The sequence below is a fragment of the Sturnira hondurensis genome, unplaced genomic scaffold (genome assembly GCF_014824575.4).
Source record: "Sturnira hondurensis isolate 20B ecotype Veracruz unplaced genomic scaffold, ASM1482457v3 Scaffold0010128, whole genome shotgun sequence".
Classification (NCBI taxonomy): domain Eukaryota; kingdom Metazoa; phylum Chordata; class Mammalia; order Chiroptera; family Phyllostomidae; genus Sturnira; species Sturnira hondurensis.
The window spans coordinates 12,182,017-12,197,006 of record NW_028082759.1 but is presented as its reverse complement, the minus strand read 5'-3'; the positions used below and the strand labels follow the sequence as shown (position 1 = coordinate 12,197,006).

General features: G+C 37.0%; 1 protein-coding gene across 1 annotated transcript in view; it reads right to left on the bottom strand.

Annotated features, from left to right (window-relative positions):
- IQCM (IQ motif containing M) overlaps window positions 1-14,990 on the bottom strand; it is a 246,894-nt gene that overhangs the window by 101,457 nt on the left and 130,447 nt on the right. Inside the window, exons 10-11 of the mRNA XM_037058235.1 lie at window positions 11,818-11,962; window positions 7,386-7,520 (exon numbers count right to left, since the gene is read on the bottom strand). Coding sequence (XP_036914130.1) covers window positions 7,386-7,520; window positions 11,818-11,962 — 280 coding nt within the window. The remainder of the gene's footprint in view (window positions 1-7,385; window positions 7,521-11,817; window positions 11,963-14,990) is intronic.

Genomic DNA, 14,990 nt, shown 5'->3' with positions numbered 1-14,990 from the left:
ACTTCTAATTTATACAAAGGGTGATAGACTTCACAGCATGGGAGCAGGGTGCCTCATTGAGCAGAGGCTATTTTTTTTAAAGTTTGACTCACAAATGCTGGAAAATGTTGTTTTCCGAAGGCGGCTTAAGAAGCAGAGCTGCAAAACTTATTTGACTTTAAAGGGGTGAAAACTATTTTAAGTGCTTTGGAAGATTTCCTTTCATTGGGGAATTAACAGGACTCTGGATCAAGTGAAATGCCAGAAAGAAAAAAAAAGCTCTTTAATGCTAGATTTATAAAGTTGGAATAAATACATTATAACATAAAAATTTGTGTTTTATAAAAACGCCTGATAAAATATTTTCCTTCTCTCATTTAGCACAGACTTGCATAGCAAAGTTGTCCTCACCAGGGAGTGTATATTCCTGATATTATAGTAACTTAATCATATAAAACAAAGCCTTGCTGGTGGGCTTCGGGCATGTTGGGAGTACTGAGAGTGTGATCTTAATAAACGGTGATCTAACAAAAGGAGCCTAAAGCCTGGGTCTTTAACAGACTTATGAAAGTAATTATACCTTTATTGAAGTTACACCAGTCGTAACTCCCTGCTGCTCCTGCTGTTTCTTAACGATGGTTATTTTCTACTTAAAGAAAAGGGACAGGCTTTAGAAGAATAGCTGGTGTTAAGTAATATTACAAGATTTAATCAGATTCTCTGTGTAGCTCATGAAACAATGGTACCAATATTTCAACCCAAATAATAAAAGACTCAAAGATTTTAAAAAACCCAGAATGGCTAATTAGAGTAACTCACTAATTGGAGTAACAACTCATAGGCCTGTAGGAAATCGAGATAGAACACATCATTAGCATGGGCTTTGGTGGGCTTTGCACAGCCGTAGCGAGGGTGAAAGGTGACGTTAACAGAGTTGCATAACAGAAGACGAGAAAAAATGTCAAGAACCATCTTTTAAAAAGTGTTAGGAAAGAAAGCAGGCAGAATTGTAGGAGCAGGTGCTTGGACTAGATAGCCGAAGCCAGGTGATGAGAGACAGATCTTTCAGGATTGCTCTTTGCCGCCCAGGGTGTGCTCTCTAGTTTATTCAGGGATATTAAAGCTCTAGGGGAAAATGTTTAAATAGCTCCTACTGAAACAAAACTAATTCATATCCAAATTCTAATTTGCACTGTGCATTTGGAAACATCCATTTCCAACAGGCAGATGACTGGAGACTAAGGGAAACAAGAAGAATCCCACAGGGAAAAGCAACCCTGATCTCAGTGGCCAACCTGGCTTCTCTGAGTCAGCAGTTTCGGTAAGGCCTTGCCCCCGCCACTCACTGCCCACCCTGGCAGACACAGATTTTCCATTTTTCAGCATTACCAGCTGTCCCGAAAACTCTAATTTACTTTAACTCTTCTGAATTAAAACCTTGTTTTTCTTTCATTGTCTAGTTAACTCATGCTACAATGATGAACTCAAGTCTTAAACATTCTCTATAACCTTTTCTGATTTCCAAATTTAAGGCATAATTCCTATTTGTATTATATTAGCACATGATACATGTGTGAATGCACAAGGATTTACAACATTGTATTATTCTAGTCAGGTATGTGCATGTCCCTCCAGTTATTATGAGGATTGTGAGCCCTTAACCATGTTAAGAGCGCCAAAGATGTTTGTTGACCATATCTGCAACAATTTTATCAAAAAGGATTCTGGATTACCACAACCAAGGAAGGCATTCCTTCAGTTTCACTAATGTTTTCCTTTTGCTATGTGACTTATTTCTGAAATTATTCACTGAAGAAGAGAACATGCTTCTAAATCTCACAGGACTGAAAGCATTAGAGAATATCTAGTCAGATACCTGGGGGGAAAGTGCTTTTCTGCTACACAAGGGCTGTAGACACCACCGACACAATCTTCACATGTTTGTAATGCATAGAGCCATCAGAATAGGTGGGACAAACCTTAAATGCTTCTACAATGAACTAGTGTTACATGACACAAATACCCCAAACCCTGCTAAAGAACTTTATGGCAGAACAGCTCAGTGATTCATCCTAGTGAGGTGGAGGTGGCAGCAGGAAAAAAACCCGACCCCATCAGCATTGTCAGTACTCATAACATAGTTGATTGGAAATAAATGGAGAGAAGTTCAAGTTCTCTTAGCTGGAGGTTCAGGCTGAGTTGGGGCAAGGACAAGCCAGCCAGAAATTTAATAGAAAGATTCTGGAAATGAGAAGGTCATAGAAGAACTTGATAACATTCCCACATCCCAAGCTCCCTGGGGAACATTGGGAGTGAACAGGCAAACCCAAGAGTGCCAGTGGAAAATAAAATACGAGGCGGACATGACGCTGAACACTGAATGTGCCCCCAGCCCACACAGGTGCATTTGCAGAGGGTAGGAACACTAGGGAGTAAGCTGTCTGAGTAAGTACTCTGTTCAGTCACAGGGTGGCAACTAAGTCATGCAGATTAGAGATGACTCTTTGAGAAGCCATTCTAGAATTATAAAAATTAAAATAACTGAGCAGAGAAATGAATAGCCAAACACTACGGCGGGCAGACAGATCAGATTCCACATATTAAGTCTAGGCAAGTTACTAAATTAACAAATAAACCTTTGGAGAGCAGGAGGTCAGAATCCATGCTTGTGACAACGTATTAGCTAAGATGTCCAGTATTAAACTATTTTTAAAAAATAAACCATTCAAATAAACAAAGAAGTATGGCCCATAACCAAGGAAAAATAACAGTCAACAAAAACTGATTCTTGTTAGATTTAGCAAAGACCTCAAAGATGCTGTTATAAATATGCTCAAATAATTTAAATAAATTACATTTTAAAAATTAAAGAAAATATGACAATTACTCAAAAATGAGGATTATCAAGATAAATATAATGTGTAAATAGTAACTAAGTAGATTCTAGAATTGAAAAATATAACAATGGAGTGAAAAACTTGCAACATGGCTCAGCAACAGATTTGAGAAGGCAGAAGAAAGAAACAGTGAAACTTGAAGACAGATCAATAGATATGTACTTTTAGGAAGAGAACAACTATTTAAAAAAAATAACAGATAAACAGCCTCAGAGACCTCTAGGATAACATTAATTGCATTAATATAGGTTTAATAGGAGTCCTAGGAGGAAAAAAGAGAAAGAAAAATGTGCAAAAACGATTGACAAATCGCCAAATTTCATGAAAAACATGAATCTACAGATCAACATTTTCAACGGCCCCAATGTATGGTAAACACAAAGCGATCCATGATCCACACCCACTTTGGTCGTCTAGCCACACAGTCTGTGGGATTTGTTACGTACTAGGAAACACCTGTGTTCACAAATGATCTTGCAGGTCAAAGGGACACTCCGCATGCTGTGTCATCACACACATGCCCTCCATCTCTGTTCAGCTGCAATCACAAAAAAAAGAGAATGGAAGCCAAATGGACTGAAATTAAATTCTGGTAGTTAGAAGCTAGTAATAAAAATTAATTCCTCACAGAAAAACAGGGAGTCCATGGACTGAGATTTGTACCAGCAACATAAAAATAGAGGGTGATCACATTTTTATTGCATACAAAAGGAAGACAGACTGCCAGAGACTTTCTCCAATGTTAATGGTGGCACTAAAAGACCTTTAGAAGACACGGCCACCTATTCTAGTTGACCCCCAGTGAGTAGCCTCATGTCATTCTGGAAGACCACATTTCCAGTATTTTTCATTTTATCTCTTTTTGTGTGTATTTAAAAAAAATTTTAATATAATGTGAGAAGGTGGTTAATTGTATTGCAGGTAACAGGCTACCTCTAACACATCATCCTTTACCGCCAGGATGTGCCAGTGTCTCACTTTTTTTCCACTCTAGAATCCTCTACTACCTTTTTAAACCCTGTGCTCCAAGGAATAGGGGGGCACAAATAGTAAGTGGGCCACTAACTAGTCAGAGAGTCTGAAATAGACCACATTCTACCGCAGGCCATAGTTTATTCAGATGTATAGCATGTATCCACTTAAGTAACATATGAGAAGCTTCAATGTTTCTTAAGGGTTTTTTTGTCTANCATCCTTTACCGCCAGGATGTGCCAGTGTCTCACTTTTTTTCCACTCTAGAATCCTCTACTACCTTTTTAAACCCTGTGCTCCAAGGAATAGGGGGGCACAAACAGTAAGTGGGCCACTAACTAGTCAGAGAGTCTGAAATAGACCACATTCTACCACAGGCCATAGTTTATTCAGATGTATAGCATGTATCCACTTAAGTAACATATGAGAAGCTTCAATGTTTCTTAAGGGTTTTTTTGTCTAGGGCTCCAGAGTGAAAATACACTTCTCTTCATGGTTGTTTGCTGTACACTTTAATTTCATACAATAAACAAATAGTTCTATTTACATGTTTCAGAAATACTGGGGAATCTTCAAAGTTTACATTTCTGAAAAATTAGGCAGATGTGAGAATAGATAATATAGAACCACAATGTGTTATTTTCCTTACTTTCAGGTATGCTATTCTATTGTTATTAGTTTCATTCATTAAGATTTCCATGAATATCAAGGAAGGTTTTCATGTTGCCACAGCATTCAGATTTTAAGATAAGCTTGTGCATGCAGCCTAGAGTTGCTTCATCCTTTCAAAGGAAGATTTTCAGATGAATATCATGTCCTCGGTCACAATTTTTTTTGTTACCATAGTGATAAGAATGAAGAATTTTAAAGAGCTAAAAATACCTGAACACATACAGACAATTTTAGGAATTTGACCTACCTGGTGTCATATACTAAAGAAGTTAATTAATTGAATTCACTGCATATGCATTAGGTGAAATATTCTACTGAATGAAAAATGCGTAGGTCGCACACCTGGAACTATTATCCACAATCAAAGAAGGTAGTATGAATGAAGTTGACTGACAAACTGAAATTCACAAAATCGGATTCTCTTAAAAATGGAATATTTTCTAGAAGCAAGTAGAAAACCATTAATTTAGCTCCATTTTTCATATTTTTTCTTTTCATTATTTAGAATACCACCATTTTAAATAAAAGTTTCTTATGCATCAAAAGAATTTTTCTAACTTCTTTTGGAGCAATGTAATTGGACATATATTTAAAATTATGTTAATTTGGCTCCTTTCTATAATGTAAAGCTTCCCAATTTTAGGCATTATAATAAAACAGTGTTTTTAAACTAAGCTTTTTTTTTATTTTGGTTTTTATGAGAAATGTAATAGACTCAGTCATTTAAGAAAAGCTACTATATTGCAACACATTAAGCTGGTCTATGAAATATCAATAAAAGGCAGTCCTTGCTGTCAAAAATGTTATAATCATTCATTTTTCATTACATTGACTTTTAAAGTGTCTTCCATTTTAATATGGAAAGAGCAGTGAACTTCACTTGAAGAGACCAGGAAAAAGTTCCAGGTCTATTAATGAGCTCAGAAAAGTCTCTTTCTAAATCTTAGGTCTCATTCCTAAAATGAGCATAAGTGAGCATATCACCTCCTCCAGAATACAGGTCATTACAAAAGTCACTAGAGATGGCATGGGCCGGAGAGGGGAACCAATGGATGGCATTCAATAGCATTCAATAAATAACCTCTATAAAAATGGGTCACTATAAAATTAGGTTCAAAATTTAAACATTCTCAAAATAACTATCAACATTTATTTTTATAATTAAGCATACTTAAACATTATTTCAGAATACTAGCAAATGTTTATTGGGCACTTAATATGGAAAATACATTTTATGTGAATTATTTTGTTTAAACCTCCCAACAAATAGTCTGAAGGCTTAGATAGTATTATCTTCCTCTTAGAGTTGAAAAAAATGAGGCAAGTCAGAAATAAGTTATCCAAAGACATACAACTAGTGAGCGGTGGAGCCAGGAGCTAAACCCAGGCAAGTTAATCCCAGAGCCGTGCTCCAAATGAAGACTTTACAACACACCTCAAAATAATCAGTAGAGAAAAAGTCTTTATAGAACTTAATTTGAAAATAAAAACTTATATTTTGAATTATCAACAACAATCAGTATAAATTTCTGAAATGCCTGATTAATTCTATTTTGCTGTTTTTAAATTTTTTATTTTATTACTTATTATAAAGAAAAATAGAAATAATTTAAACATACAACAGTAAATATACCATAGATTATTACTCAGTATAAATTGTATTATAAAAGGTATTTATGACTTAGAAACTTATGAGTATTTTTAAGGAAAAGAGAAGATTTTCAAACGTAGAAAATAGCCTCAATTTTTATAAAAACAGTGTCTTATACACAAATAGTGTCTTTGGATAGACTTCAAACGTTAATAGTTGACATTTCTTAGTAACTTTATATATTGCCAGATTCCCAAATTTTCTATAATGTTTTTGCCATCAGGACCGAAGGTGCTTAAACAAATAGACAACCTAATCATGGCCACTAAAGCGCAGAGTGATTTGGATGCTTCTGCCACGCTGTGAACACACGTTTAAGAGTCCAGAAAAGCATTCTAGATGCTAGGGATACAGCAGTGTTAAAGCAAAGCCCGTAGGTAAAGAATCAGGTACATTTACACTAAGGGCCAACAAAAGAAGAGAAGAACTTCAAACCTTCGATGACTCTTCCACTCTGTCACTCGGACCTGAAACACACCTTCCTACTAGCCCATGAGCCCTATTCCTCCATTTAAAAAGGTCCTGATATGTTTCTTTGCCTTTTTTTCTCAATTAAATTGTGGATACAGCCATGCCATCCGCTCTCAATATGGCAGCAAGCCATGACAACAGTATGACTATAGGAAGAAAGGTTGTGAATAACCTCCAGGAGTAAAGGAAAATTCACTGAGACTTCGCACATCCCAGTGAGAATTTCTACCTCGTTACAAGCGCTTTGAGAAGGAGGAATGTCCATGCATTTACATATTTTCATATAACAGTAGCCTTTCGTGTATGTACTCTTTGGAAAACAAATGCATTTCTCACTGTAAAGTGCTATTATATTGAAATAATTCATAACACTTAAACATTTATGTTTTTTAGTATCAAATCTAACTATCCACAAGAAAGCTCATAGCATCAGTATTTAAAATATGGTGGTATAAAATACACTGCTAGGTACAACTTACAGCAAAAAAAAATATTATAAGCTTAAAAAGCTAAAATCACCTCCTTCATCCACCTCAGAAAAGTTCATACAATGAACTTTTAACTCTTAAACCTGTTTCTTCATATATATTCAAAACAGATAAAATAAATTTGAGGAAAATGATTTATAAGACAAGTTCAATAAAAGAGAAGAAAGGGAGGAAAGAAAAAGGGACGAGAAAGGAAGGAAAAAAAGAAAGGGAAAAATGAAGAAAATAAACCCAACAGCTGAGAAATGACTTGCCTCTGTGGACCAGGCTCCAAACCTCGTCGACCTGCTGCTGAACTGGGAAATGGCCACAGTCATTGAAGTACTTCACGAGCTCACTTCTTTGCAGTCCTTGCCAATCTTCTCTCTTAGCAAACATCGTTTCGTAGACTAAAGGAAAAAGAAAAGATGAAAGGAAATATTGTTTATAAATAATATTTCAGCTACAAACCACCTAAAAAGTTTCCTCTAGACTTGAAGGAACTTGAACCCCGGTTTTCATTTTATGTCTAATGATAAGCCTCCACACTTGGAACGGCACTGGGTGGTCCTCCTACAGAAGGTCGGAAGGAGGTGAAACGTGCACTCGCCTCCCCAAGGAGGTACTGGAGTCCTCTGGCCTGGTGCACACGACCACAGTCCGCAGACCTTACAGACATGAATGCTCAAACTACGTCTTATGACCCAGCTGTTGTACAAAGATTTCTGGGAGGCTGGCCTTCTACTGACCGTTTCAGTATTCAGTGTTTATTCATTCCCCCAATTTTTTATGTCTTTTGGACTTCTACCCACACCCTAACTACTTGAAGTGCTGATTCCTCTTTGAACTGATTTTTCTACTTTTGCTTTGGCTCCTAAGTGGACCGATATCTATTTTTTCACTGACTTCCTGTAGTCTTGCTTCTTAGTTTAGGGTACTTGACTATTCTTAGTTCAAGGTTACCACAGAAAATGACTCAGGTGGGTCATCCCTTACCTGTCTGTCTCCCATACTTGGCATTAGCAAGGGGTCAGGTAATGACCAAGAGCATTGATGGATTGACACATACACTTGCAATTTTGCAAGTGTAGTTCTCCATAAATATTTTATTTTTTCATTTTTAAACGGTGATATTGAATCACTATTCTTAAGTATATGGATTAGCTAATTGATAATTAGTATACAGGATGACAGGCTTTACATCAGTACAGTTTTCATTCTGAAATATGAGCTCCAGATGACAAAGGGCCCCAAGAGAGATTTCTAGCAAAATTAATGTATCATCTTGGCACAAAACCATGTGGATTTCAACTTTCTATTCATTCGTTCACTCATTCAATTGAAGTGGACAGTCATGAGACATTGACAATTTCAAGCAGTATTTAGTGATTGACTAAAAACGAGTAGCTATTCTAGATCCTGAAACACAGCAGCAAAGTAAGCATCAGTTCATGTTTAGTGTATCTATGACTTTTTCTCTCATTCCAAATAAACAAACTAGAGGATCTGCTGTTGGTACCCCCATCCATACTGTATTGTCCCTTACATTTCTGGGCATGCTGGCCTGACTTTTAGTTGCCATCCTCTGCATTTCATTGCCTAGGAGTTCCCACTGGCTGCTGGGCCCCACTCTACCCACCTGAGCAGCTGGCCAGAAGCTCCAGGAACTGAAGGCCCCACTGGACCAGCCCTCAGCCACAGACAGGGGGGAGGGGAGAGGGAGGCATGGAGTCAATAAAGACCCAGCACTTGAGGCAAGTTGGCTGAACTGTTCTCTAGAGCAAGGTTGTCAAATTCATTTTCACTGGGGGCTACATCAGCCTCGAAGTTGCCTTCAAAGGGCTGAATGTAATTTTAGGACTGTATAAATGTAACTATTCCTTAACAGTTAAGCAAGAGCTCAGTACTGCTGCCGGGTAGAAACAAGGTGCCGGGCTGGATAAAACTAGGTGGAGGGGTGGATTCAGCCCTCAGGCCTTGTGTTTGCCACTGGTGCTCTGGAGGAATTAAGCTCCCATTGCTCACATGATAATCTGCTTGATAATCCACCCTTTTTGGTTTCCATGCCTTCCCTGTCTCACATCCCCATTCAGCTAATGGTATTTTCTGGAATTAACACATGAATAAATTAGTTGTACTTAAATTCTTATCTCAGGAACTGATTTTAGAGAAACCCAAATTAACACAAAGAACATCATGTTTTACTTATATGTTAAAGTAAATACATTTCTCCTTGAGTTATTAGTTTTTCCTTGAATTGATCCATTTCAGATGACTCTTACTAGATCAGATTAACACACATATTAATATTATGGCTTTGTAACTAGGTTGATAGATAACAATGCCATTAACCTGTATCTTAATTGCTAAAAGCAAATATTTGGCAACACACTAGCAGAATAAATTTTCTAGGCAGGTTAAATTAGGGTTGATATAAAACTTAAATCATGAAAATCAATGAAATTTTCTGGTCATTGAAAGGTACTTAAAAGGGTGTATAGATATCTGCCAGCTAGCACCCAATTAGCAATCAAAATATGTAAAAGATGAAAAATTTTCTAAAAAACATGAAGACCAATAACAACTTGCAAATTCTATGGATTCTAGAGTTACTTTAGACCTCAATGCAAATGATGATTAAGTTGGTAATACTTTAAATCATTAATATAGCTAATTCTCTTGTATTGTTCGGAGTCTACAGTAGAAAGAGCACCATTGGTCCTGACTGGAGCTTTTTACATCCTTGCCTCCTGTCAGTCTGTTCTCAAAAAACTGCCAGGGTGATGTGTTCGGGTCTAAATTGCACCATAGTCCTTGGTTCATAGTGCTCTGCAGACTTCCCAGCTCCATCAAGGTCAAACCCAGTGGTCTACAAAGCCCGAGGCAGCCCGTGTCCCCACTCCCGGCAACCTCTCCCATCTCACTGTGGGCTGCACTGGGGCACAAATCCCATCCAGCACCTCAGTCTCCCAGCTTCCTCCCACGGTAACTGCCCCCACCCTCCTACCCTTGTGCCTGCTTCTGCCTCTGCCTAGAGCATTCTTCCGCCCTCACTTTCTTTAAGACTTTTACTCATCATTTTTTTGAATTCTTGTTTCTTCATTCTTTTCTGATTGGATGTGTCGTTCTTCCTTCCAGTCCACTCCATTGATTTGAGGCCCAGTTTCCTTTCCATCACTATTTGTTTCCTGTGCATTTCCCTTAATTTCAGTTAGTTTAGCCTTCATATGTTCCTCTAATTTGTGACTATAATCAACCAGTTCTGTGAGCATCCTGATCACCAGTATTTTGAACTGTGCGTCTGAGAGGTTCGCTATTTCTCGGTCACTTAGAGTTATTGGCTCTGGGGCTTTGAGTTCTTCCTGAGCCATATTTTAAACTGTTTGTGCCTGTTACATATGAGGAGCGGAGCCCTAGGTGTTCATCAGTGCAGGGCAACTCAGTCGCTGGGTCGTGACACTGTATGTGGAGGCAGTCTGGTAAAGGAAATAGACTTCCAGGGAATCCAGGAAGCTCAGAGAGTCCCAAAGAAGTTGGGCCCAAGAAGGAACACACTAAGGCACATCATAATTACATTAGCCAAGATTAAAATGAAGGAGAGAATCCTAGACGCAGCAAGAGATAAGGGGACAGTCACCTACAAAGGAGTTCCCATCAGACTGTCAGCTGATTTCTCAAAAGAGACCTTACAGGCAAGAAGGGGCTGGAAAGAAGTATTCCAAGTCATGAAATCCAAAGACCTACAGCCAAGATTGCTGTATCCAGCAAAACTTTCATTTAGAATGGAAGGACAGATAAAGTGCTTCTCAGATAAGGTCAAGTTCAAGGAGTTCATCATCAACAAGCCCTTATTATATGAAATGCTAAAGGGACTTATATAAAAAAAGAAGATGAAAAATATGAACAGTGAAAGGACAGCAAACTCACAGTTATTAACAACCACACCTAAAACAAAAGCAAACCAAGAGGACAGCTAGATCAGGAGTGGAACCATAGAAATGGAGATCACATGGAAGGTTAGAAACAGGGGAGTGGGAGGAGGAGAAGGGGGGAGAAGGTACAGAAAATAGCATAGACAGTAGGTAGAAAACTGGGGAGGGCAAGAATAGTAGGGGAAATATAGAATCTAAAGAACTTGAGACATGTGGTCATAAACTAAAGAAGGGAATAGTTGGGGGGGGGTGTGCAGAGTCGAGGGGAATGAAGGGGGGAATAGAACAACTGAAATGGCATAATCAATAAAATATATTTTTAAAAAAAGACTTTAACTCAGACTCTCAGCTGGAAACCAACCAACAGAGTTCAGACTGGAAAACATAACCACATGAGGTTTCTGTTTTTTCAAACTGAAAAGGTTATTTTTAAATGCAAAAATAGTGTAATCTACAGTTATGTATCAAAGAGGAGAAATCAGGGAAAGTACAACTAAGTAAAATAAGCAAGATTCTATAAGATCAAAAAATGAATTTAGTGACAGAGTTTGGGAGATGAAGATAAGACTGAGTAAAAAGAGTGGGGGAGTTAGTGGTTTGGAAGTCTGTAGCTAGAAATAATGTGAGTGGGGAAAAAATGATGGTCAGTGTAATAATCATAAGGTCCTGGTACATACTTTAATACATATTACTATATTGGTACATTCATAACTATATTATGGAATATAAAATTACTCTCTGCAAAAGAGTATCATTCAGAAAAGACTTCACTTACATTTTTTTCTATCCATCCACTCCTCTAACTCTATAAAGTTTATAATTTGTCTTGTCCTCCAAAGACCAAGTCGATATTTAACGCGATGGATCAGTCTGCAGTATATGTTGATGACTGCTCTCAAATTTCGCCCATGGTACAAAGCCTATAAAATAGTGACATAGACAGTAAAGCTCCATATGTTATTTCTGCTACTTATATTTAATTTGATTTTGTCCCGTTTATTTTATCTATCTCACTCTGTTTCTTGGCTTATGGATGTACTTATTGCTTCTGGCCCAGATTGGTTGAATGCATACAGTATGCAGTAAGACAATGTCCTTGAAGTTCAAAGAATTCCAGTGAGTTTCTTTGTCATCAGATACTCGTACTTCCTGTAGAACAGAGCTGTAAGTGATGGACACTTTCACAGTAGCTTTTTAAGTTAATGTCCTGATTTCTATATGTAGCTGACCCAGCCAGAAAAAGAAAAAAAAGTAGAATTTTATTAAAATATTATTTTGTGTTGAATGATTCTTGCCTAAGCGATATACACTGTGGGTCCTAAAATCTTGGTATTTTCCTTTTGAAAACTCTATGTTTATGCCTTTTACCTAGTTTTCACTGGGTTTTTTCAGGTTATTCTTGTTGATTTCTAAAAACTTTGACTATTAAAAAAATTAACTCTTTTTAGAACACGTGCAAATGTTCTTTTATCAGCTTGTTCTTCATCTGTAACTATATTTTTCTATCTATGAATTTTCTTCACTGCAATAGACTTTTAAAAATTAAAGTATTCATCTATTTTAGGATATTTTTTGTTTTCTATATAGCCAGTTCCATTTTATTTAGCAATTTAATTATTTTCACATTTTATATCTTCTAGCTCATTAATTTTTCTGTATAACTTAATTAATTCCTTTCTTAGCCTTTTCCCCTGTTCTCAACTTCTTGAATTAAAGACTTAATTCACTATTTTAATTATTTTTAAGCATGTATTTAAAGGTCATGAATTTTCCTGAATCAGCTTTCTTCTGATGTGCTTTGCATACCATTTTCCAAGTGAAAAAAAACTGAAACATCAAATCTTTAAATAACTTTCCTAAGGTGCCAGAGCTATTAAGTTGTAGAATTGGTGTTGCAATCAAAACAGGAACGCTGCAGAGCCCACACTTTTGTGTATACACTATATCACTCTCAATTTACTTAAATTTAGTATTTTCACCATTCTGTGAATTTTTCTTTTGGTTTCTTTCCTGGTAGGTTTCCTTTTATAACACTGACCATTGTTCTAGCTTTTGTCATTTATTTTGCTTTGTGTTACTCCTTAAAGGTTATTTTTACCATTTTTCTTACCTTCACAAAAAATTTTGTGATTTTTTTCTCTAAAATTTTTAAGTGTGATGCTTAACTCTATATTTCCTAATTTAGCAAAATTATCATTAAAATATTGCTTAATTTTCTTGAATGAAAAAATTAATTTGCTCAATGTCACCACTTTCGTCTCCTTCCTACTCCTCCCATTTGAATGCCATCAGAATTCAGGCAAATTCTGAATAATTGTCAATATCTTTCAACATTTAATAATTTTCCAATGTCTATTTTTAATCTCCATTTTGTTCAACAGGTTCTTGTCATTTTTAAAAAATAAATGAGGAATTGGTCACACTTTTGGAATGTTCCCCATCCTATGAATCTCAGTGGGAGGCAGAACCCACCTCCTAGGGTTTGGAGATACAGACCAGATGCCCATGACCTAGGACCCCTATTGCTAGGAAGCAGACAGCACCAAAGTCCATCCATCATCTACACCAGCCCCAGGTTTTGTATCGAAACTTATAATGCTTTTAAAAGCAAAATAGTAGAAAATCTATTTGTGTGGGTGAGCAAGCGTGGCTACAGCATCCATTTTTCAAAAGCAGTATTTGTGGAGGCTGGAGCACCCAGCATTCAGCACGCACATCAGGCTCTCTCTGGGCAGGGTTTGGCTGGAGTCCCAGGAGCTATGTTCATTATCCCCTCCTGTCTGTGAGTTCAGTTCTCAGACCTCTGCCCAATATTCTACTCAGTCTCTTTCTGCTTACACAGGTCAGTAGGTTTCCTTTGCTTATGATTAAGAATCAAGCAATGTTTAGTTGTGCCCTAAACGCATTAGCCAAAGGCCCCTGCTTGGCATGTGCCACTTGGGTAGATAATGACATCTGCGAAGAGGGTAGGAACTTTGGGCTGCCGCCACTGGAGCCTAGCTGGGTGCCTTTCCCTCTGACTTTAATAAATATTTGGGGGACACATCTTATGAGGGAAACCTCAGATCTGAGGCATTCAGAGGATTACCCCAGAGGTCTTCATGGTCAAGTTGTGGTTCTTTTTGTAGCCTGGCTCCCTGCCAGGCTTCTGCAGGGAGATGTGCCTCAGCTATGATGCTGTGTGCACCTCAGTATGTAAATTTTTACATTTCTAAAAATTTCTCAAGACAGAATTTATCAAAAAAGGTAGAAATTGATATTTATAATAGCATTATTATATAAGACTCATTGAAAATTACTGATTATAATGTTTTACTCCCTGTTGACTCAAAGGGTAAATGTATTACCATCATACCTCAACACTTAAAATAGCTTTAGTATGCATTTTTAGTCTGCCTTTTTTATATGATTATGGCTTTTTAAAAATATGTAATGGAAACTATGTAATTGCTTCTTTGGAGAATTCCACTACCATATAACACTCAGTGGGATTTAATTTATTGGATTTTCTAGCAAGAGTAGCCTCTTTTCATGTTTACTAGCCATTTACAGTTCTCCTGCTAAGAAGTACTAGCCCGTGTCTCCTACCCTATTTTTCTATTATTATCTTTTTTATCAGTTTATGGGATAGGTGTTTCTGTGCTGACATTTTTAACCCTTGTGCAATATTTCAGCAATTTTTTTACAGTTTAACTTTAAAGAATGTTCCAGACCTATCTTGATCACATTCATCGACTGAAGTCTATAAACTTGTCTAAACACTTATGCAGAGCAATATCCCAAAGGATCTTCCTTCAAAACCTTATAAAAACAAAAAGAAAAGGTTTGCAAATAACTAAATCTATAGACAATGAAATAAAAATGGAATATTCTGAGTAGTTATCACACAGAGTATACATACATAAACACACATTTAAATATACAAGCCACAAATAACACTAGGCATGA